At 46.9% G+C, this 24,508-nt stretch overlaps 1 protein-coding gene and 1 long non-coding RNA gene across 2 annotated transcripts in view; one reads left to right on the top strand and one right to left on the bottom strand.

Moving 5' to 3' along the window:
* Positions 1–878: 878 nt before the first annotated feature.
* Positions 879–8,366, bottom strand: LOC107976753 (uncharacterized). Its single transcript, XR_001720956.4, has 3 exons — positions 8,250–8,366; positions 6,924–7,053; positions 879–1,027 (listed from the first exon to the last, which is right to left on the bottom strand). It is a non-coding gene; the product is annotated as an uncharacterized LOC107976753 (long non-coding RNA).
* A 247-nt stretch (positions 8,367–8,613) lies between these two features.
* Positions 8,614–24,508, top strand: part of SNX30 (sorting nexin family member 30) — a 119,440-nt gene continuing 103,545 nt past the window's right edge. Inside the window, exon 1 of the mRNA XM_003312216.5 lies at positions 8,614–9,029. Coding sequence (XP_003312264.2) covers positions 8,874–9,029 — 156 coding nt within the window. The 5' untranslated portion in view covers positions 8,614–8,873. The remainder of the gene's footprint in view (positions 9,030–24,508) is intronic.

Here is a 24,508-nt window from a genome sequence, read left to right as displayed (position 1 = left end):
ATGCCTGAGTAATTTTTGTATTTTTTTTTTTTTTTTAGTAGAGACGGGGTTTCACCATGTTGGCTAAGCTGGTCTGGAACTCCTGGCCTCATGTGATCCACCTGCCTCAGCATCCCAAAGTGCTGGGATTACAGGTGTGAGCCACTGTGCCCGGCCCGTCTCCCATTTTCATGAGTGGTCATGGTGGTGGTTTTCCGCCTGCCATATCACAGGAAGCCCTGAGTGGGAGCAGAGGGGGAAAACCAAGCCTCCTACCCTGCCAATCAGGAAATCCTGAAACCCTAGCATAATTCATTACCTTATATAGCTGGGGGGAATGGGGAAGCCCTTTCTCTAGCAAGTCACCTCACCTGGATCTATAATCTGGGCACGAAGTGTAATTTTATTGCTGTGCCCCCAGCACTGTCTTGCTACATTGCTAGCAGGTTATGCATAAACACAAGGCCTCCTGCATACACTCTCTCACTACCTCTGTGTAGTGAGGACTTGTCTGCAGGCCTGGGTTACAAAGCACAGGAAGGGTTGCACAGAGCTGGCATGGCTGGAGCTACCACAGTGGCAGAACCTGGGGCAAGGATCTGGAAGTCAGTGGAATTCCAAGGTTTTCGGAAGGATTAAGAGGTCTACCTTAGGAAGCCAGGAAATCTATTCTTTTTCTGTTTTAGAGCTTGCCCTCCATCTCTATAAAGCAGTGTTTCTCAATTTGTTTTTTGTTATCACTGCCCCTAAAGGGGAAGAGTTAATTAGGTTTAAATGCTCCCTAAAAGAAAAATTAAATACTAAGGAATAGGGCTGAACTTTGTGGGGGCCACAGACCACTATAATATTTAAGATTTTTTTTGGCCTCCCTACCCCAAGAAGCAATTTACGTCCTTTTGAAGGTGATATTGGCTCTTTTGAGAATGCATGTTACAGAAGGATGGTACTCTTGCTGTGAACGTTGCCACCCACCAGGTGAACTCTCTTCTTAGACTTTCTCCTGCTTGCTTGTATTCTTTGTCTTCTGAATCCATAAGGATGAGTTCATCTGCAAGTCACAGGGATTCAAATTAAACTGCCTGACACCATAAGGATGTTTATATTCTACAAAAGAAGTCTGGATTTAGATGCAGTGGCTCGGTGATGCCACCAAAGACACAGGCTCTTTCCATTTATCCACTCAGCTATCCTCAGGGTAACCGGAATGTCTCCACTCATGGCCACAAGATGGCTGCAGCAGCTCCAGGCATTGGTCCACACATGATTGCATTTGAAAGGAAGGGAAAAGAGACAAGCAATGAACAATGAAGAAGGAGCAAATGACTCTCTGGTAGGCAACTGATAGTGGCTGACACTTCTCTTTCTTTTTGCTTATTTCCTCCTTTCTTTGTCATTAAACTAGCATTCCCCAAATCCATGTGTACATCAATATGCATCAAAGTGGAAAGGATCATTGCCAGGAGCACTCTTGGTTGACCTCATGCAAATTACTACCTCTGGGCCTCAGCTTCCTCACTTTTGAAGCAAGGGTCGAAGACTAGATGCCCTTTTTAATGTAAACTTCCTATTGAAGTAGAACATAAAGGCTCACAAACCATAAATATACTGCTTGAAGAATTTTTTTTTTTTTTTTTTTTTTTTTGAGACAGGGTCTCATTCTGTCACCCATGGTGGAGTGCAGTAGCATGATCTCTGCTCACTGCAACCTCTGCCTCCTGGGCTCAAATGATCCTCCCACCTCAGCCTCCTGGGTAGCTGAGACTACAGGCACACACCACTATGCCCAGCTAAGTTTTTGTAGAAACAAGGTTTCATTATGTTACCCAGGCTGGTCTTGAATTCCTAGGCTCATGCAATCTGCCCACCTTGGCCTCCAAAAGTATTGGGATTACAGGCATGAGCCACTGCACCCGGCCTGCTTGATGAATTTTTACAAAATAAAACCAAAAAAAAAACAAAACAAACAAACAAGCCCACAGATCAAAAAACAAATACCCCAGAACTCACTACTATTCTGTTTCCTCACACTGTACGTTAGTTTTGCCTGTTTTTTAGCTTTATATAAATGGAGTCATACAGCAGATATTCTTTTATATCTAGCTTGTTTCACTCACTATTATGTTTGTGAGATGCATTCACCATGTTGTTCCTTCATTCTGTTGTGCAATATTCCATTGTGTGAATGTATCACATTTATTCACGCATTACACTGTTGACAGCCATGTGACTGGTTTCCAGTTTTCGCTCTTACAAATAGCACTGCTGAGGAGATTCTTGGATCAATCTTTTGGTAAATGTATGCATGCATTTCTACTGTGTTCTGAAAGTAGAACTGCTGGGCCATATCATGTGTGAATGTCCATGTTCCAGATGCCTTTTTTTTTTTTTTTAAGATGGAGTTTCACCCTTGTTTCCCAGTCTGGAGTGAAATGGCGCAATCTGGGCTCACTGCAACCTCCACCTCCCGGGTTCAAGCGATTCTCATGCCTCAGCCTCCCGTGTAGCTGGGATTACAGGCATGTGCCACCTCACCTGGCTAATTTTTGTATTTTCAGTGGTGATGGGGTTTCACCATGTTGGTCAGGCCAGTCTCAAACTCCTGACCTCAGGTGATCCACCCGCCTTGGCCTCTCAAAGTGTTGGGATTACAGACATGAGCCACCGCACCCAGCCTTCAGATGCCTTTTAAGGATCACTCCTCGTGATGGAATCAAACACTCTCATGGAGGCACACAGCCAGTAAGTAGGTTTTCCATTCTATCCAAAGAATCACTGCTAATAAGACTCAGTGCCCGTGGTTCCAGTACTTGTCAGTTCCATATCTTCTCCAGCCCAACCTCTCTAATGGGTAGCCCTCACAAAGGAATACACATCCATGCCCACACTCCATACACCTGTGCCTGCTTGTAAAGAAAGCCAGGTAGCACGTATCCTTCAGTGATGGCAGTGAAAGGTGTTTCTATAGCCAGATGTGGCCCAGCTACTAGGAGCCTTCAGGGTAGGCCAAGGTTTTGAGGGCTCTGGAAAGTATCCACTCCTCTGTGATCTACTTCATGACCAGACTTATGAAATGAAACTATTGGCCGGGCGCGGTGGCTCACGCCTGTAATCCCAGCACTTTGGGAGGTCGAGGCAGGTGGATCACGAGGTCAGGAGATCGAGACCATCCTGGCTAACACGGTGAAACCCCGTCTCTACTAAAAATACAAAAACAAAATTAGCCGGGTGCGGTGGTGGGTGCCTGTAGTCTCAGCTACTCAGGAGGCTGAGGCAGGAGAATGGCATGAACCCAAGAGGTGGAGCTTGCAGTGAGCTGAGATCGCGCCACTGCACTCCAGCCTGGGTGACAGAGCGAGACTCCGTTTAAAAACAACAACAATAACAACAATAAAAAAAATTATCAACAAATAGGTTAGTTCATCTGAGCTCTTTCCTTAAAATTTTTTTTTAATTTAATATTTTTTGTGGGCACATAGTAGGCATATATATTTATGGGGTACATGAAATACTTTGATACAGGTATACAATGCATAATAACACATCAGGGTAAATGGGATATCCATCACCTCAATCTTCCCTTATATTTTAAGCGCCTGGTAGATGCTCACTAAAATAATCATAAAAGTTTAGGAGCAAAAGGACCTTGTAATATAATTTTCTAATAGAAAATTGCTTTCTAAGCAAGTTTTCAAACAGGATATTTATTTAAAGTAAGCACTTAAAGGTTTGGAATGTCAATTTATAGTTTAGAAAAATGGAAGGATCTTGGCTGGGAGTGGTGGCTCACGCCTGTAATCCCAGCACTTTGGGAGGCCAAAGTGGGCAGATCACTTGAGGTCAGGAGTTCAAGACAAGCCTGGCCAACATGGTGAAACCCTGTCTTTACTAAATATACAAAAATTAGCCGGGCGTGGTGGTGCGCGCCTATAATCCCAGCTACATGGAGGCTGAGGCAGGAGAATCGCTTGAACCCAGGAGGCAGTGGCGACAGTGAGCTGAGATTGCACCACTGCACTCCAGCCTGGGCGACAGGGCGAGACTCTGTCTCAAAAAAAAAAAAAAGAAAAGAAAAGAAAAATGGAAGGATTTGGATGGATTCATGCTAGGTTAAAAGAGAGAGAGAAAGGCTGGCACGGTGGTTCACACCTGTAATCCCGACACTTTGGGAGGCCAAAGTAGGCGGATCACCTGAGGTCAGGAGTTTAGACCAGCCTGGCCAACATGGCGAAACACCATCTCTACTAAAAATACAAAAATTAGCTGGGCATGGTGGTGTGCGCCTGTAATCCCAGCTACTCCGGAAGCTGAGGCAGGTGAATTGCTTGAACCTAGGAGGTGGAGGTTGCAGTGAGCTGAGATTGCACCACTGCACTCCGACCTGGGTGACACAGTGAGACTCTGTCTCAAAAAAAAAAAAAAAAAAAAAAACGAAAAGAAAAATGGAAGGATCTTGATGGATTGATGCTAGGTTAAAAGAGAGAGAGCGAGCGAGAGAAATGGAAGGAGCTAAGAGAACAGTGTTTCTCAAAATATAGTCTATAGACCAGCATCAGCGTAAGCATCACCTAGGAGATTAACATTTTTTAAATTAAAAATTAAATTAAAAATTATTCCAGGCCTCACTCCGGAAGCAGAATCTCTTGATGTGGGGCCCGGAAGTTTGCATTTTTACAAGCTCACAATTGATTGTTAGGCACCCAAAGTTTGAGATTTGGAACACTAACTCCATGACTGTACTGTATAACTCACTGCATCAGGGTCTCCATGCTTTGCAAGCCAGGAGCTCTTCTATATGGAGAGATAAAATGATGCTATCATTCGCCCACAAGCCCTTCTGCTGGTTCAGTAGCAAGTTCCAATTTCTTGTTAGCAAAACTGTTCAGATCCTGGACTCAAGTGGACCTTGTTTCTTTCCTGGGACATCATTGGCTGAATTAAATTGTCCACACAATTTTGTCTCTGTTGGGGATTGTGCCTTCTCACTTGCCCCCCTTGTTTGATACAGCCCTCTGTGGCTTGCGACATGTCATCCTGAATGCTCTCTGAAAACGTCCTTTGTCCTCACCAGCCGTCCACTTCAGAAGTGGTGGTGTTATTCTGAGGCAGGGCTTGGGATGCCATATAGAATAAAGCTATGATTGTACTAAAAACCACCAGAGGATAAGCGGCTAACACAAACATGAAGAAGGCCTAAGCACATGCTGTACCAGGGGAAAGAATGAGCGAATGATGCATTGAGACTGCTTTGTTTCTGAGGTCTGGGTGCTCACAGGCAGCCCCAATACGCTTGCTAGTGAGGTCGATAGGATTTGTTTGGTAAGCGTACTAAATTCTGGGGCCCAAAGCCCTGTCTCCTGAAAGGTGCCAGCCTAAGTGTCTAAGATTCCTTATGAATTGGGAGGGCTCCATGCTGTGTTCTTGGGTTCTGGTGGCATTGGGGACCTCCCTCGCCCCTCATGCACACACATACATCTACTATCTTCCTCAGAGCTCAACCCTAGAAATCCAAGCTTCCCTCCATAAGTTCCAACAAACACCACAGCCTTCTGCTCTGATGGAGAAACATTACACATTTCCTCCTTACCACCATGCTGCTTTTAAAACTTTTAGTAGCCTGTAATCCCAGCACTTTGGGAGGCCGAGGCGGGCAGATCACTTGAGGTCATGAGTTTGAGACCAGCCTGGCCAACATGGTGAAACCCTGTCTCTACTAAAAACACAAAAATTAGCCGGGCATGGTGGCACACACCTGTAATCCTAGCTACTGTGGAGGCTGAGGCAGGAGAATCGCTTGAACCTGGGAGGCGGAGGTTGCAGTGAGCTGAGATTGCGCCACTGCACTCCAGCCTGGGCGACAGAGCAAGGCCCTGTCTCCAAGAAAAAAAAAAAAAACAAAACCTTTTAGTAGAAGCAAAGTCACATGCTCTGGGACACTTATGTTATTTCAGTGACAATTTCCCACCACAAGGAACACTGAAATACCACAGGAAATGGTGAATATGAATGGGCAGGGCTGGGCTAAATTTCATCGTGGAAACTTTCTACCAAAATACTTTCCATACAAATTCACTTTCTTTAGTTTTGATGACTACCCACTGGATAATTGTGGCCAGCTGCTATCGACCAACCAGGAAACTGGAAAATAAATAAATAAACTGTAATCAACTATTTCATATGGCCTTTTAGGAACTCTGGGTCTGGGTCCTTTTTTTGGTGGGAGCATAGAAAAGTGGTACTCCAATCTAAACTGAGCAAATGGAGGACTTTGGAGGTCAATACACACACACACACACACACATATATACACACATATATATGTACACACACACATATATATCTGTGTATATATATATACACACACAGATATATATGTGTGTGTGTACATATATATGTATATATATATATATATTTTTTTTTTATTTTGAGACAAGGTCTCCTTCTGTTGCCCAGGCTGAAGTACAGTGGTGCAATCTTAGCTCATTGCACCCTCAACCTCCCAGGCTCAAGCAATCCTTCCACCTCAGCCTCTTGGGTAGCTGGGACTACAGGTATGTGCCACCATGCCAGACTAATTTTTACATTTTTTATAGAGATGGGGCTCTCACTATGTTGCCCAAGCTGGTCTTGAACTTATGGGCTCAAGTGATCCTCCCACCTTGGCCTCCCAAAGTGCTGGGATTACAGGTGTGAGGCACCCTACCTGGTGTGTATGTGTGTGTATATATATGTATATTCAACCAGACCCTACTCAGAATAGTAAAGCATATTTAATTACAAAAACTCTTTATTATTTCATAAGAATAGTAGAGAAAATCTGACAGAAAGGGAAAGGAAGGTAGGTAATTAACATTTAGGGAGCACCTATTCCATGCCAGCACTTTGCTAGGACTATGACATAAAGAATGCTATATAACTCTCACAACCATCTCATAAGGTATTATTACCTGCTCTCCATTCTCCTCCTCTTTAGGTTAGGAACAGGTTCACTGAGGTTAGTAACTTGCTCATGGTCACCCACTTGTAGTGACAAAGCAGAATTCAAATGTGGTTCTTTTTTCACTTTCCCCTGGTGTCCTAAAGAGAAAGCTTGTATAGAGTCTTAATCCATACGGATGTCCATTATATTTAAGGCAGCCTGGTTGTTAAAATAAGTAGCACCATTCAATAAGAAAAACCGATGTTATACATCTATAGATGTATATACTCATTTCTAGAAATACTCATTTCTAGTTATATTGTGCTATTCGTTTTCATGCTAATTCAGAAGAACAGATAATAGGGTCTGTAGTAGTTGTAAGCAGCCCTTGAATGTGAAAGTGTTAACAATTTTAATCCAACTCCAAGAGGACCAGAACTTGGCATTCCTTAGATGCAGCATTTAAAATTGTTCCCAGTGCCCTTTGAATGCTATTTTTCCCAGCCAAGGCAGGCTTATGTGGAGGAGATAAAGATGATAGCTTGAGGACTAAGGGTCCAACCCTATATAAATTACATTGGGGGAAATAGGGGAAGGTCTTTGAAGCTCAGAGTCTCTGACTGATATTTTGGGTAGATTTCAACCCTCTGCATTCTCTTCTATTTGTTTCTAGAGAAAACTGTGGTAGAGGCCTTAGTGAATCCCAGAGTCAAGATCTGTCATCACCTTTTAGCAGGTAAGGCTAGGCAAACCTTTGAGTTTGGAATGGGTAGGGAAAATGTGGTCCCTCACGATGAGCCTCCCTACCCATTACTTTGCTAGAGGGACTGAAAACCCTTTAAAGACTTGGCCTTGGAAACAGAAGATCTAGGGACAGGTAAGGTGGAAAAAGGAGGTGAACCTACACCCCAAAGGGCTGGAAGTAACACCTTGACTATTTGCACCACGCCAGCAAATAAAGCTGAGAATCAGCTCAGCCCAAGGCCTGGAAAGGAAGCACAAATGCATAAAAAATAACTTGAACCTCATGGTTCTTTCAAAAGTCTCTTCGGCCAAAGTGTGAGTTGAAGATTCGCATATCATTTGAGACTCTCTACTCATGCTCGCTGTTCTGAGGTTTGACTTTACACAAATCCAGCTCAGCTGCAGAAGCAAGCCACAATGGGGACCTCAGAGTGAGCCTGAAGACTCCCCACACCGCCTCTTTGAAGTCCCTTCCAGGTTCCCCACCCGATGTCCTCTAGCTCCTTTGAGCCTCGTCGCCCTTTATGCTATTCTTCCGATATGGGTCGTAATTCCGTCTATCTAGGGTTCTTCCTGCGCGTGCCTTAGAGGCCAGAAGACCCTGACTCACGTGCGTGTCCTCAAAGCCCCCAGCCCCAAGCGTGGCTGCTGGTGGGCGCATCAGTAAACGCGGGTGGAACGGAACAGGCTCCTCCAACCTCTTTTCCACCTCTGATTTCCGTTAGACATTTGCTCCGCACGGCGGCCTCCACGAGGCAACGTTGGACACTGGGAGGACAGCCGCAGAGGCCCAGGGCGCACTTCCTGCCGGGCGGGGGCGGGGCCGCGCCTCCTCCCTCCCTCCCTCCCTCCCTCCCTCCCTCCGTCCTTCCCTCCCTCCGTCCTTCCCCACGTGCCCCTTCCCCGCCCTCCCCGCCCCCTCCCGGGCGGCCGCGGCGCCTCGGGGGCGGGGCCGGAGCGGGTGGGCGGCGTGGCTGTGTGGGCTGGGCGCCGCGGCCGTGCTGCCAGCGGACCCGCGGCGGGCTCGGGCGCGGAGCGGGGGCGCGCGGCGCGGAGCGGAGCGTCTGAGCGCCGGCAGAGACCAGCCGGCGGGTGGCGGCGGCCCCCAGCACGGCCGGTGCAAGGCCTCGGGTTAAGCGGCGGCCGAGCGGGGCTCGGCCCGGGGTGCTCGGGGAGCTCGCCGCGGCGGGCAGCAGGAGGAAGCGGCGGCGGCGCGTCCCGAGCGGTGCGCGCCATGGCGGGCGGGCCCCCCAAGGCCCTGCCGTCCACGGGGCCCCACTCCCTGCGCGACATGCCGCACCCGCTGGCCGGCTCCAGCAGCGAGGAGGCCGTGGGTGGTGACAGCACTCCCAGCCCGGACCTGCTGATGGCCCGCAGCTTCGGTGACAAGGTGGGGCGCCTGGGGCCGGGGAGTGGGAGGCTTATTTCGCTCCCCGTGGGGGGGGATGATGGATCCGGAGCCTTCGTGGGCCTGGGGTCGCGCCCACCCTGCCGCCCCTTCCCGGGGGACGGGCGTGTCCTGGCCCCGGAGCCCTCGGCGAAGCGTCTTCTCTGCCGCCTCCGCGGGGTCGCAGCCGCAGAGGGACGGGCTTCGCTGCCTGTGACTGGTCGCAAGCACCGGTGACAGCTGGTGGGGAGGGGTCCAGCCTGCGTGTTGGAGCGGGAGGCGTGTGTGCAGGGCAGGGCGCCTGTGTCCTCGGATGGGGTTCCGAGTTCCTCCAGGTGCATCCCTGCAGGCTGAGCTGCTGCATAACTTGTAGCTCCTCCAGTTTCCCGAGACTGCACAGAAAGCAGGAGTTCCTGGCTTTCCGTGCTGGGACCGGGCAGCCCTGGGCTTACAGCGAGAGTCTTCTTCCCCCCAGTCAGTCATGTGGGGAGTGATCTTTGTTTAGGTTTGCTGTTTGTCCTGAGGAGTCACCTGACTCAGACCCCAGCCGGCGGCGGGAGGAGAGCCTCGTTGTGGTTTTCTGTCTGGGGCTCCATTCACCTCCGACGGCCTACCACTCTGTTTAGGTTTGGCAGAGGCTGGTTTTGTGGTTGATGGAAAGAAAGCTCGCCCTTTGACCTTCTTTGTACGGAGGGAGGCTCCAGATTTTCTTAGAGCAGCACAACCCTCCTGCTGCTTGGAGAGACAGCAGAGTCCAGGCAGGGGTAAGGGACGACCTCCTCCCTAGTACCATGGCCATTTCAGCTGTGAAGGAGACTTGAGCAGTGATTGTATCCGCGCTCCTGCCGTCACTTAGTCACTAACTGCAGAAATTAGAATTGTTCTCAGGTCTTGTGATCAAGATTTTCTCTCCCTAGTAAAATACTAAATGAATTCCCCCTTGTCCCAATATTAATGGGAGCAGGGGACCTAACTTTCTTCTCCCGTTAGAGGGGACACCATGTGGTACCGTGAAAAAGGAGTATGAGAAAATATAACCTGCCCACCTTGCAGTCAGAAGGTCACTGAGCACTTAAAATCACTAGAGAGTGCGACTTGATGTACCTTCTGCAGAGGGTTTGTGAAAGCAGGGAGTGAAGTTCCAAAGCATTAGGAACAGGAAAATTAAAAAAGCTAACGGAGGCCAGGTGCAGTGGCTCACACCTGTAATACCAGCACTTTGGGAGGCTGAAGTGGGATGATTGCTCTGAACCAAAAGTTTGAGACCAGCCTGGGCAACATATCGAGACCCCATTTCCACATACGCACACGGCATGGTGGCATGCACCTGTAATCCAGGCTACTCAGGAGGCTGAGGCGGGAGGATTGCTTGAGCCTGGGAGTTCAAGGCTGCAGTGAGCTATGATTGCACCGCTGTACTCCAGCCTGCGCAAGAGAGTGAGACCCTGTCTCCAAAAAATGTTGAATAACTGAATAAATTTGCTTTCTTATCGACAAAAATTGGTCTTAAAATAGTGTAGGAACTGGGGGTTAAACCTCATTTCCTTCTCAGTTCTGTGTGGGACACTGAATTAATTATCTATTGCTGTGTAGCAAATTACCCCAAAACTTGTCACCTGGAAATAGTGTCTGTGGGACAATCTGAGTGGTTCTGAATTAGGCCTTTCTTGAGGTTGCAGTCAAGTTGTTGGCTTGGGCTGCAGTCATCTGAAGGCTGGATTAGGGGAGGATCCACTTCTAAGCTCACTCACATGGCTGTTGGCAGGTCTTAGATACTCTCCATAGGGCTGTTTGATGTGGCAACTGGTTTTTCCCCCCAGAGCAAGTGATCCAAGAGAGCTCAAGACTCTAGCCAGTCTTGTATAACTTATCTTGGAAATGACATGCCTCTGCTGTATTCTGTTGGTCACACAGATTGACACTGGTACAATGTGGGGAGAGGGTGTGAATACCAGGGTGTGCATACCAAGAGGTGGGGATCATTGGGCCATCTTGGAGACTGGCTACTACAGATAGCCATTTAAAATATTTACTTAACGATTCACTCATGGATGATACCTGACTCAGAAGTATGCGCATTTTACTAATAAGCACTTGGAAGACAAATTCCCCGTACCACCAAGAACTGGTTAGTGGTGAAGAAGTCAGTCTCAAGTCTAATTACTGATGGCTTCCTTTAAAGGGTCTGTTCTGTGTAGGAGGGAGAGTCTTGAAGGCATTATTAATTATTGAATATATATGTATTTTTTGAGCAGAGACTTACTCTGTCACCCAGGCTGGAGCGCAGTGGCCTGATCCTGACTCACTGCAACCTCCACCTCCCTGGTCAAAGTGATTCTCGTGTCTCAGCTCCCGTATAGCTGTGATTACAGGCGTGTGCTACCTTGACCAGGTAATTTGTGTATTTTTAGTAGAGACGAGGTTTCGCCATGTTGGCCAGGCTAGTCTCGAACTCCTGGCTTCAAGTGATCTGCCCTCCTCGGCCTCCCAAAGTGCTGGGATTACAAACATGAGCCACTGTGCCTGGCCTAATTATTGAATATTTAATAAATCTCCTAACAGCTGTGGGGAGCATCTAAATGACACCATTCTCAAGGGCCTGATTTATAGTAAGCCACTTTTCCTTAGAGGCTAAGCATTGTAATTTCTTTCTCTGACTAGGAGTAGCATTTTCCTTGAATCTTGGCATACACGTATGGTCTCATAACTCTGAAGAAATTTCTGTAGGGAGAAGCTAGCAAGCCACAGAGGTGAGTCAGAGCCAGAAGAAGGAAGCCTTCCCTGTGGCTGGCTTTCTCCTACCTCAGCAGCATGAGGGTCATCAGAGGAGTGTTAGGACAGTTCAGTGCTATGGTCTCTCTTTGAAAAGAAGCCAGTTTTGTCTTGTTAGATACTGGGGTTGTGATCCTGGATGACAGGGATTCTGCATCAGTTCTGGGCCAGGGGAATGAAGGTTTGACAGGCTGATCATAGTACAGGGTTATTACGCAAAGGGGAATTGCTTTCTGAGGGCCCAAGATGGTGCGATGAACAGGGTAGCCTGGTTTCTTGGTCCAGCTGACACTTGTGAATGAACTCTGTAGTGCTTGGGTAGAAGAGAAAGACTAAATATGATGGACTCTCCACCAGTTTCTCAAATTGTTCAAATCATGGTGTGATGCCTCCCTTCATAGGCTCCCAAAGGAGGAATCCTTTCTATCTACCAGAGGTTGCCAGGACTAATTCTTTTGATGTCTGCTAAACTCACTGGGCCTTTTTTTTTTTTTTTTTTTTTGAGATGGAGTCTCACTCTGTTGCCTAGGCTAGAGTGCAGTGGCGCAGTCTCACTGCAACCTTTGCCTCCTGGGTTCATGTGATTCTCCTGCCTCAGCCTCCTGAGTAGCTGAGATTACAGGTGACTGCCACCACACCTGGCTAATTTTTTTTATCTTTAGTAGAGATGGGGTTTACCATGTTAGCCTGGCTGGTCTCGAACTTCTGACCTCAGATGATCTGCCCACCTCTGCCTCCCAAAGTTCTGGGATTACAGGCGTGAGCCTCACTGGACCTTATATGGCTGTCTCCATCTAAAATGTAAATACATCACTTAGCCTTACTCTCCTTTTTTAACTTTCATCTGCAAATTGCTCCAGGCTGCTTCTCCTCTGACTCAGCCTCTAACTTCTGTGCCCCTCCCCAAACTTAATACTGGATTCTTAAGCCCCATTGTGTGGCTAACACCTCCTCCCACATCCTCAATCTCTTCTCTGAACTCTTCATCTACTTCCTGCCTCCTTAGGTCACTTAGACGTCCTCTGAAGTCTTCAAAATAGAGAAGGCTTTTCCTCCATCCCCTTTTACAAACCAGGCTCTGCTCCTTTGAGGCTCCTGTCATTCTTTTTGTTCGTTCGATACATATTTGAGGGCCTACTATGAGCCAGGCACTGTTCTAGGAACTTGAATAAATTAGCTGAAAACCCTGCCCTCACTGGGTACATTTCAGCAAGTTTGTACTGTATTACACAATAAATGCCATGGAAGGAGGAAAAAGGAGAACTGGCCACGAGGAAGAGGATTGGCAGGCCATGTCGAGAACTTGACATTTGAGCAGACTGGAAGGAGGTGAGGGAGTTAGTGGGTGAGTATCTGGAGAAGAGTGTCCGGGGAGGGACTGGCCGAAGCAGAAGCCGGAAGGCACAGGGCTGGTGTGTCGGGGAGCAGCCTAGAGGCCAGTGTGGCCGGGCAGAGTGAGCATTGGAGAGTTAAAGGCTGGGGGCAGAGAAGGGAGGCGTCAGATTATATTGAATGTGGCCGGTCACCCTGAGGACTTTGGCCTTTACTGCTAGGGCCATGGGGTGGGAAGTTAACATGGGCAGGGGACATTTCAGGGTCTTGAGCAGGAGGGGGGCATAGTTTGATTATATATTGAAAAGGATCACATAGGCTGTTCAATTGAGACTACCTTGAGCATTCCCCTGAATTAGTTAGGATTCTTTATTAGTTAAAAAGACATGAGCTGAATGCAAACTAGATACAGGAAAATAAAAATCTACTGGCTCACGTTGCTGAAAAGGCCCAGGTATTTTGGCTTCAGGAATGGCTGGAGCAAGGTATTCCAGTGATGTCGGGGATCTGTCACTTTCCATCTCTTGGCTCTGCTTTCTTCTGTGTCAGCCTTGTTCTCACGCCAGTGAAGGGATATGTTCTATAAACAAGCTTCCCAGCTCCAGCAGAAGGAGAGCACTCCTTTCCTGATAGTTCTGGCCAAAGCTCTGGGCTGGTGTCTCATTGGTCTAAATTGGGTCAGGCGCCTAAACCAGTCTCTGATTCTGATTGCGCAGACTTGAATCAGGTACTTATCTTTGGAATGAGGAAAGGAATTTTTTTAAAATTGGGGAATATATACATGAAGTTTATAACAATGTGTGTATATAAAGAGTAAAAGTTATCTGTACAGTTTAAAGACTAATAAAATGTTCCTACCCCCAGATGAAGATACAGAATATTACAAATATTTTGGAAGCCCCCTCTGTGCCTGGGAAGGGAGGAGGTGGTTTCCAGAGCAAAATCAAGAAATGTTAGACAAGCAGGAAACAAATATCCACTACAGACCTTCCAATACTGTTTTCTTTGTCATTTTCCAACTTCACAGCTTCTCACTCTCATTCATTAAATCTTTAGACCCCAACTTACTGTCTTCTGAAATCATGTCCTCACCACGGGGCTTTAATCATTCACATGGCTGATCTGTCCAACTCTCCAAAATTACCAGTTTCTTGACCTCCTTATCTTTAATCATCCTTTTCTTTTTTTTTTTTTTTTTGAGATGGAGTCTTGCCCTGTTGCCCAGGCTGTGGTGCAATGGCACGATCTCAGCTCACTGCGATCTCAGCTCACTGTAACCTCTGCCTCCGGGGTTCAAGCGATTTTCCTGCCTCAGCCTCCTGAGTAGCTGGGACTACAGGTGCCCACCACCATGCCCAGCTAATTTTTGTAGTTTTAGTAGAGACGGGGTTTCACCATATTGGCCAGGCTGGTCTCGAACTCCTGACCTCAGGTGATCCGCCTGTCTCGGCCTCCCAAAGTGCTGGGATCACAGGCGTGAGCCACTGCGCCCGGCACCTTCACCTTTTTAACAGTTCATCTGCTCTTTCCCACGGCCGCACCCTGCGTTGTAATAACCTAGAAGCATTCCAGCTCTGAAATAGTGCCACTGGATATTATCACATTTTATTGTGTTTATTTAAGGTATACAACTTGATGTTATGGGATACACATAGATAGTAAAAGTTTACTATAGTGGAGCAAATGAACACAGTCATCATCTCATAGTTAACTCATTTTGTTTTTGTGGCAAGAGCATCTAAATTGACTCATTTAGCATGATTGTCAAGTACAGTACGATTTTATTATTAATAACTCTAGTCCTCATGTTCTACTTTAGATCTCCAGACTTGTACACTCCTCCATATCTGCTATTTTGTATCCATTTACCTACATCTTCCCATTTCCTCTCCCACCTGCCCTTGGTAGCCACTATTTTGTGTTCTTTCTCTATATATTTGAATTTTTTTAAAGATTCCATATGTAAGTGAGATCACTCAGTGTTTTTCTTTCTGTGTCCGGCTTATTGCACTTAGCATAATTTCCTTCAGGCTCATTCACGTTATGGCAAATGACAAGATGTCATTCTTTTTTAGGGCTGAATAATATTCAGTTTTGTGTGTACACACACAGGACAGTTTCTCTATCTGTTCGTCCATTGAGGCCTGCTTAGATTGTTTCTATATCTTGGCTATTGTGAATAATGCTGCAGTGAATGTGGGAGTGCAGATATCTTTATGAGGTGTTGATTTCAGTTCCTTTGGGTATGTGCCCAGAAGAGGGATTGCTGGGTCATATGGTGGTTCTATTTTTAATGTCTTTAGAAACCTCCATACTGTTTTCCATAATGGCTGTACCAATCTACATTCCTAACAGCATTGTACAAAAGTTCCCTTTTCCCCGCATATATCATTTTGTCTCGCTTTCCCCTCCTGGCTTTCCGGGTCTCTGAGTCATTAACAACTGACTATACCTGTTCTGTTCTGTGACCTCTTGGATTCCCCTACCTCCTTTAGATTCCGTGGCCCATCTCCGTGGTTGCTCCTGCCTCTATATTCAGTTCCCTTGCTCTCTTCTTTTTATACCCAGCGTGGATCATTCCATTTGTTCATGTCTTTCATCTACAACCAGGGTTCTCAGGAAGCTCAAGGGTTGCTGCCAATGTAAGTTCACAGGTTTCAGCCACAGCTGGGGCTTCAGTGGTCCTGGACACTCCTTCTTTTCCACAGACCCTCCGTCTGCACAGTGGCTTATCTGAAACTTTTCTCTGCTCCTCATACCCTCCACCCTTCTACTCCACCCTTCCTTCTGCTGATTGCCTCACCTTCCACCTTAGAGAAGATGGAAGCCGCCAGAAAGGAACTTCCCTTCTTCAAATTTCAGAATGATCTGACTCCATAGCCATGTTTTCTTTCTGGCCCTTGTTCCAAGGAGAGAGTCTAAGGCTGATTGAGGGTGTAGACCCACCTGCCACCCCCCGTCCTCTTGGAGACCCTGCTCTGTTTGGCCTCCTGACTTACCCCTGTATCTTTGGACTCCCTCTCAACCAGCTCACTCCCATCAATATTTAAACATGCTCAAGTTGCGTTCTCTCTCTTTTTTTTTGAGACAGTATCTGGCTTTGTCACCCAGACTGGAGTGCAGTGGCACGATCTTGGCTCGCTGCAACCTCCGCCTCCTGGGCTCAAGAGATTCTCCTGCCTCAGCCTCCTGAGTAGCTGGGACCACAGACGCGCATCACCATGCCTGGCTAATTTTTGTGTTTTTGGTAGAGATGGGGTTTCGCCATGTTGGCCAGGCTGGTCTCGAACTCCTGAGCTCAAGCGATCTGCCCGCATCAGCCTTTCAAAATGCCGAGGTTACAGTTGTGAGCCACCATGCCTGGCCAAGTTGCTCTGATTTTTAAAACACAGAAAGAGTGGCTGGGCATGGTGGCTCTTGCCTATAATCTCAGCACTTTGGGAGGCCAAGGCAGGAACACTGCTGGAGGCCAGGAGTTTGAGACCAGCCTGGGCAATATAGAGAGACCTTGTCTCTGTTAAACACACACACACACACACACACACGCACGTGCACACACACAGAGAAAGAGTAAAGGAAGCTCTGCTATGATGTTCTTTTCTCGTCCATCTGGTGCCTTTTTTTTGTGGGGGTGGAGATAAGGTCTTGCTTTGTTGCCCAGGCTGGTCTCGAACTCCTGGCCTCAAGTGATCTTCCTGCCTCAACTTCCCAAAATGCTTGGATTATAGGCCTGAGTCACTGTGCCTGGCCTTGTGCCCTATTTTGTGACTCCTCTTTACAATACACTTTTCTGAAGAGAAGGTTTGCGGCCCTTGCTTCCACTTCCTGACCTCTGACATACTCCTCAGCCTCCTGCTGCCTAGTTTCTGACTCTGTTCTTCAGGGTCCTCAGTGATCTCATTATTGCTAAATCCAGTAGATGCTTTATAGTCCTTATTTTGCCTGACCCCTTGGTAGGTAACACTTGATCCTGTTGATAACCTCCTGCTTGAAATGCTTCCCCTCCGCTTCCTGTTTCAAGGTGTGCACACGGGCCAGGCATGGTGGCTCACGCTTGTAATCCTAGCACTTTGGGAGGCCGAGGCAGGCAGATCACAAGGTCAAGAGATCAAGACCATCCTGGCCAACATGGCGAAACCCTGTCTCTACTAAAAATACAAAAAGTTAGCTGGGCATGGTGGCGCACACCTGTAGTCCCAGCTACTTGGGAGGCTGAGGCAGGAGAATCGCTTGAACGGGGGAGGTGGAGGTTGCAGTGAGCTGAGATTGCGCCACTGCACTCTAGCCTGGCGACAGAGCAAGACTCCATCTCAAAAAAAAAAAAAAAAGTTGTTCATGCTGGAATCATGTTGTCTGGATTTGAATCTCAGCCCCACCACTTAGAGTCTTGGTAACAGCAAGTTGTTTAACGTCTCTGAGCCTCAGTTTTCTCATCTGTGAAAAGGGGATAACAGACGTGCCCATGTCACTGGGTTGATAGGAAGACCCAGCGAGTTCGTAGAGTAGTGGGTGATGTATATAGCGAACCTTTAAGAAATGGGAGGTGGTGGTGGTGGTTATTCCTTGATATTGTACTCTCCACATTTCTTTCTACATTTTGGCCTATGCTTTGTCAATTTCTATATTAGTTGAGGTCTGATCAGGGAATAAAAGCCAGTGAAGTTATTTCAAACAGAGAGACTATAATACAAGGAGTTAGTTGCATAGGTGATAGATGGTAAGTTGACCCAGAGAGTAGCAATAGCAGGAAGTTGCTGTTACCCTCAGGACTGGAGGGTTAGGGGAAGAGGCGAAGTTAAGTAGAACCCAGGAGCTTCTGTGAGAACTAGACCTGTGGCAGGGTCATTGAGCAGGAGCTGGGACCTCAGAGGAAGGGGGCCCTGGAGGGGAGGCAGCCGCTGCCAGGGGCACTATCTGAGGCAGAGAGCAGGGGTTGGGCTGGGACAGAAATACCCTGGCTTGTCTCCTCATCCTTCCCATTCTGGTCTAACATCAATATCTTATATTAGCCAAAATAGCATCCCTGGTGGATGTGTGACCCTAACAGAGCCAGGCAGTCTTTCCTGAGATTTATGAGATGGATGATGGGGGAAAGAATGTCTTGCCTTTCTACTAGATTGTGAATGGTCATGTCCTTCAATGCAGAGAGTGCTTGGCTTAAGAATGAAGCCAGAGGGAAGTAGAGCTAGGAGAGGAAGAGGGGCAAGATCATTTGAGTTCAGGATCCGACTGTGCCAGCTGTGCCTGAAGTTAGAACGGGTTCCTGGTTATAGGGGATCATAAATTCCCTTTTGTTAATACTGTTTTCAATTTGGTTTGCCACTTGAAACTTAAATTACCAATACCGTGACCTTAAAATATGACTTGAAAATTGGGTTTTACCTGAGGAGTAGGGAGAATGGGGTGTTTATTCCTATTGGCAGCCCCACTAGCTGGGGGTATGTCTGCAGATCAGCTGAGGTCGCAGAGGTTGTGTTTTCACCAGGTCCGTGAAGTTGGAGGGGGCTTTCAGATGTGGGGTGGGAAAAGCCCCAAGGTGAAGGGCAGAGACAGGAAAGACCTGTGGCCGCTGGAGGAGGACTGAATTGGGTCATGCGTTGGGAGTGGGTTTTGAGAGTCTAGAGGTGGAGATTAGTGAGAGACGAGGTGGGTAGACAGGTCAGGAGGTTAATGAGACTGTTTTGAGTGCTGTGATGTGGAGGTTAGCTTTTATTCTTTCAGCAGTAGCTAGTCCTAGAGGGCGTGGTTTTGTTTGTTTGTTTGTTTGTTTTTGAGACGGAGTCTCGCTCTGTCATCCAGGCTGGGGTGCAGTGGTGTTATCTTGACTCACTGCAACCTCCCTCTCCTGCGTTCAAGCGATTCTCCTGCCTCAGCCTCCCGAGTAGCTGGGTTTACAGGTGCATGCCACCACGCCAGGCTAATTTTAGTATTTTTAGTAGAGATGGGGTTTCACCATGTTGGCTAGGCTGGTCTCAAACTCCTGACTTCAGGTGATCCACCCTCCTTGGCCTCCCAGAGTGCTAGGATTACAGGTGTGAGCCACTGCTCCCGGCCCCAAGAGGGTTTTTGAGCAGGGGGATGTGTGATCAGGGCTTGGGATGGGGAAAGACCAGCAGTGAAAGAGGTAAGATAGGAAGAATTAACCTGGTTTTGGTTGGACTTGTTGCCTGGCAAGAGAAAGATTAGAAAATATAAAGATGACAGATTTTGGTGTAGTGGGGGTGACTGACTAGAAAGTCCAGGAGATTGATGCTGAACAGTGGTGCCGTCTTTGAGAGGGGGGCGCAGACCGGGAAGCACATGTGCGAGTGAAGTGTAAAGATGACGTGGACATGGTTTCAAGTCAGGCATTCAGGACAGAGGATGCCTGAAGGCCACTGTTGCAAGCCTACTCAAACTTCAAGGCTCAAACAAATGCTGCCTCCAGGAAGCTCTTTTTTATTAAATAGATGTATAATCCCAGTAGATCCAAATAGAGATTGGAATAGAAGATGGAGAGGTTTGAGGTCAGAATTTAGACAAAGTGCATATTGACAATAAAATAGGGGGTAGGATGTCATCGCAGTTTGAAAATCAAGTGTTAGTGAAGGCCACTGGGAGGAAGGCCGGTGTTCCACGATAAATGAGAGCCTCTCAAAGTAAAATAAGTACATAAACAACAGCCTGGCCAACAGGCGCTGATTCATGTATGAGCAATGGGGTTTGTTTACTAGACATTAGAGGACTCATATGCTGTCTTATGTCTGCCTTGCCCCATAGAATTCTTCATTTTGGCAGCCAGCGCAGGGATCAGGAATTGTTGTTTGTGTGAATTTTTGTGTGTGTGTTGGTGGGGGGAAGTGGGATAGTGGAAAAGGTGTTTGGGGGTTCCTGCTTGAGAAGGGGCACAGAGGCGGGAAAAGCACACAGCGTGTTTGGGTGGCCGAGTGCAGGCGCTTTTCAAAACCCCTATAGCTCGTGAGCATATGCTACATACCTGGCTCTGTGCTACATGCTGGGGCTGTAGAGAAAGATAAAAAAGATCTCTCCCCTGAGAGGTTAATGGTCCAGTGAAGAAGAGAGACACATCAACAGATGGTTGCGGTAGCATGTGAAAAATGCTGCATGTATTTACTTAGCTCTGTGGCCTTGGGCAAGTTTCTTAACCTTGTAATGCCTCTGTTTCCCCTATCTAAAATTTGGATTATCTTACAGGGGGATTCTGAAGCTTAGTTGAGTGTTTAGTGTCTGGGACACAGTAAAGACCACAGCAATGCTAAGTTTTGTTGTTGCCTTAGAAGCAGACCCTGAGAAAGCATTTAATCGCCCATAGTTCGTTTGAGAGGTGAAGGAACTGGCATTAGAGGAGCAAGGCAGTGAGACAGGGAAGGGAAGGCAATCAGCAGAGGCGACGTTACCAAGCCAGTTTCCACTGAGCAGAGCTGGAGCTTTACCCCACAGAGGAAGCCGTTGGGAGCCAGCATGGAGCATGAGCCTCAGTTATTCCCACTCCAGGTGAGGAAGCTGGGGTCTTCAAACAGCAGCTCTCTTTACTCATTGGTTGACGGCTGCTTGGGTGGGGTGTTTGGACATGAATTACCAGGTGCTTTCTAGCCTGCCCCATGGGTGGGCAAAGGAGGTTCAGTGGCCAGGGGAAGCGGTCAGGCCAAGACATGCAGATGCTGGTAGGTGGAAGTCAGACCAGTGGGCACTGAAGTGTGATCAGGGTGAGGGGTTGTATGGGTGGGGCACTGACAGCATCTGCTACAGTTTATATATGTATATATATATATTTTAGAGATGGGGCCTTGCTCTGTTGCCCAGGCTGGAGTATAGTGGCATAATCTTGGCTCCTACAGCCTCAAAATCCTCCTGAGCTTAAGTGATCCTTCTGCCTCAGCCTCCTGAGTAGTCCTCAGCTCCTGACCAGTCTTAGCTCCTAGTGGTGTATGGTGTGCCTTGCTATTTAAATTTTGTGTGTGTGTGTGTGTGTGTGTGTGTGTGTGTGTGTGTGTGTAGAGAGGCGTCTCACTATGTTGCCCAGGCTGGTCTTGAGCTTCTGGCTTCAAGCGATCCTGCTACTTCGGCCTCCCAAAGTGCTGGGATTATAGATGTGAGCCACTATACCTGGCCCAGTTATTATGTTTTTTAAAAGAATTATTTGTTAAACCTGAGTGACAGGCCGGGCGCCGTGGCTCATGCCTGTAATCCCAGCATTTTGGGAGGCTGAGGAGGGTGGATTACGAGGTCAGGAGATCGAGACCATCCTGGCCAACATGGTGAAACCACGTCTCTACTAAAAATACAAAAATTAGCTGGGCATGGCGGCGCATGCCTGTAATCCCAGCTACTTGGGAGGCTGAGGCAGGAGAATCGCTTGAACCAGGGAGTTGGAGATTGCAGTGAGCCGAGATTGTGCCACTGCACTCCAGCCTGGTGACAGAGTGAGACTCTGACTAAAAAAAAAAAAAAAAAAAAAAAATTATTTGTTTAAATTTACAGGGTACCTATGTAATTTTGTTACATGGATAGATTGTGTAGTGAAATCCAGTGCTTTTAGGGTACCCATCACCCAAATAATGTATATTGTACTCAATAATTTCACATCACCCACCCCTCTTCCATTTCCTCCACCCTTTCGAGTCTCCTTTGTCATTCCATGCCCTATGTCCATGTAGATGATGAAAGTTATGTATAGGGAATAAAGTAGGGTGAGACCTTGCTTTGGAGGATGGTGGCTTTTCCAAAGAAGATGATGTTTGAGCTGGAGAACGAAGGAATACATGTCTTACAAATGGACAGAAGGAAGAGCAACTCAGGCGGAAGAACCAGCACATACTAAAGCTTAGCAGTGTCAAGTGATGCACGCACAGCGAGCAAGGGGATTGATGAGGCTGGAAAGGTTGGTAGGGTCCTGGCTGTGGTCTGTAGTGGCAAATAGTAAGGACTTTAACCTGAGTAATCGGGAGACCAATTAAGTGTTTGTCGTCGTTGTTGTTGTTGCTGTTTTTTAAAGAGATGGGGTCTCACTCTTTTGGCCAGGGTGGAGGAAGGCAGTGGCACAATCATAGTTTACTAGAACTCCAGGGCTTAAGCAATCCTCCTACCTCAGCCTACTGAGTAGCTTGGACTGTGGGCATGTGTCACTGTGCCTGGCTAATCTTTTCATTCCAATCAAGTGTTTTAAGCAGGGGAGGAGCAGGGCCGTGTTTGGGGTTAGAGTCACTGATCAAGAACTAGCTGGGATTGGGTGGGTGGAGCCTGGCGGCAAGGAGTCCAAGAAGAAGGCTGTTGCAGTGGGAGGTTGGGGGAGGCAGTTTCAGTAGGGCTTTGGCTCACTGGATTCAGAGAGTGTACTGGTTAGTGGTTTTGCTTGCAAATAATGGATATCTAGCTTGCATTAACTTAGCAAAAAGGTGAGCCTATAGACAGGCTTGCTTTAACGTAGGAGTAAGCTGGAACCAGGGGTCTGAATGCTACTGAGGGTCGGCTTTATTCTCTCAGACTAACATCATCGACGTAGGGGGAATTGTGGCAGCGCGCCTCCCTCACATTGCACAGCTGTGCCTCCAGAAAGGGAGTGAGTCTATCTTCCCAGGGGAAAAGGTCAGGGAGACCTGGCTTGGGTCACGTGCCTACCTTTAGGCTGATCAACTGAGCTCAACCTGGGCCAATCAACAGTGGCTGGGGGAGGAGACTGAAACAGTAAGGAAGTCCCAATTCCAGCTACCGGGTTCAGAAGCAGCTGTGAGGTGTGCAGGACAAACAGTGAAAGATCACTGTGGAAGAGACTCTAGGGTCACTGGCTTTAGGAACTGGCTGAATGATGGCAAGAATAGAACAGGAATTTGAGGAAAAGTAGGTCAAAAATTATAGATTTTCTAAGGCATATATGCTTTTTACAAATTGTGATATACTTCACATACCATAAAATTCACCCTTTTAAAGCATACACTTTAGTGGTTTTGAATATATTCACAAGATAATGCAACGGTCACTGCTATCTAATTCCAGAACATTTTCATCATCTCAAAAAGATACCCCATACCTATGAGCAAACACTGTCCATTTTCCCTATTCCCAGCCCCTGGCAACTGCTAATCTGCCATCTGTCTCTGGAGTTTTCCTATTCTGGACATTTCATATAAATGGAATCATACAATATGTGTGGCCTTCCGTGCCTGGCTTCTTTCAGTTAATCTAGTGTCTGAAAGCCTCCTCCATGTTGTATGTATCAGTACTTCATTCCTTTCCCTTTCCAGCTTTATTGAAGTATGATTGACAAAAATTGTATAGACTTAAGATGTACAACATGTTTTGATACACTTAAATATTGTGAAATGATTACCACAATTAAGCTAGCTAAACATATCCATCACCTCACGTAATTGCCTTTTTGTGGTGAGAACACTTTAAATCTATTTTCTTTTTTTCTTTTTGAGATGGAGTCTCACTCTGTTGCCCAGGCTGGAGTGCAGTGGCGCGATCTCAGCTCACTGCAACCTCTGCCTCCTGGGTTCAAGCGATTCTCCTGCCTCAGCCTCCCGAGTAGCTGGGAATACAGGTGCACACCACCATGTCTGGCTGATTTTTGTATTTTTAGTAGAGATGGGGTTTCACCATGTTAGCTAGGATGGTCTCGATCTCCTGACCTCGTAATCCACCCACCTCGGCCTCCCAAAGTGCTGGGATTACAGGTGTGAGCCACCACGCCCAGCCTAGATCTATTTTCTTAGCAGATTTTAAGTATAAAATACATTATAGTCACCATGCCGTATATTAGGTCTCCAGAACTTATTCATCCTGTCATGGAAAATTCACACTTCTTGACCAGTATCTCTCCTTTTCCTCCACCCCTCCAGTGTTACTTCATTCCTTTTTATGGGTGAATAATACTTCATTTTATGGATATACCACATTTTGTTTATTCATCCATTGATGGACATTGGGTTGTTTCCTAAGCACATGTACTTTTTTTTTCCCAAAGAAAAGACATTAAATACAATTTATGACTTTTCTACAATAATTTTGACATTTGAGGTTAATGGTAATTTTAGATATGAATGTACAATAAGATGGTGTTAAGTACCCCGGCTTGTTTTTAATCATCTTAACCATTTTTAAGTATACAGTTGAGTAGTGTTAAGTATATTCACATTGTTGTGCAACAGATCTCCAGAACTTTTTCATCTTGCAAAACTGAAATTCTATATCCATTAAATGACTGCTGCCATTCTCTGTCTTCCCCAGCCCTAGGTCATTACCTTTCCACTTTGTTTCTATTGTTTTGAATACTTTAGATTCCTCCTGTAAATAGAATTGTCAATATTTGTCTTTTTGTGACTGGCTTATTTCACTTAGCATAACATCCTTAAGGCTCATCCATGCTGTAGCATGTG

Source organism: Pan troglodytes, chromosome 11 (assembly GCF_028858775.2).
Source record: "Pan troglodytes isolate AG18354 chromosome 11, NHGRI_mPanTro3-v2.0_pri, whole genome shotgun sequence".
NCBI lineage: Eukaryota > Metazoa > Chordata > Mammalia > Primates > Hominidae > Pan > Pan troglodytes.
This window is presented reverse-complemented; position numbering and strand designations above follow the sequence as displayed.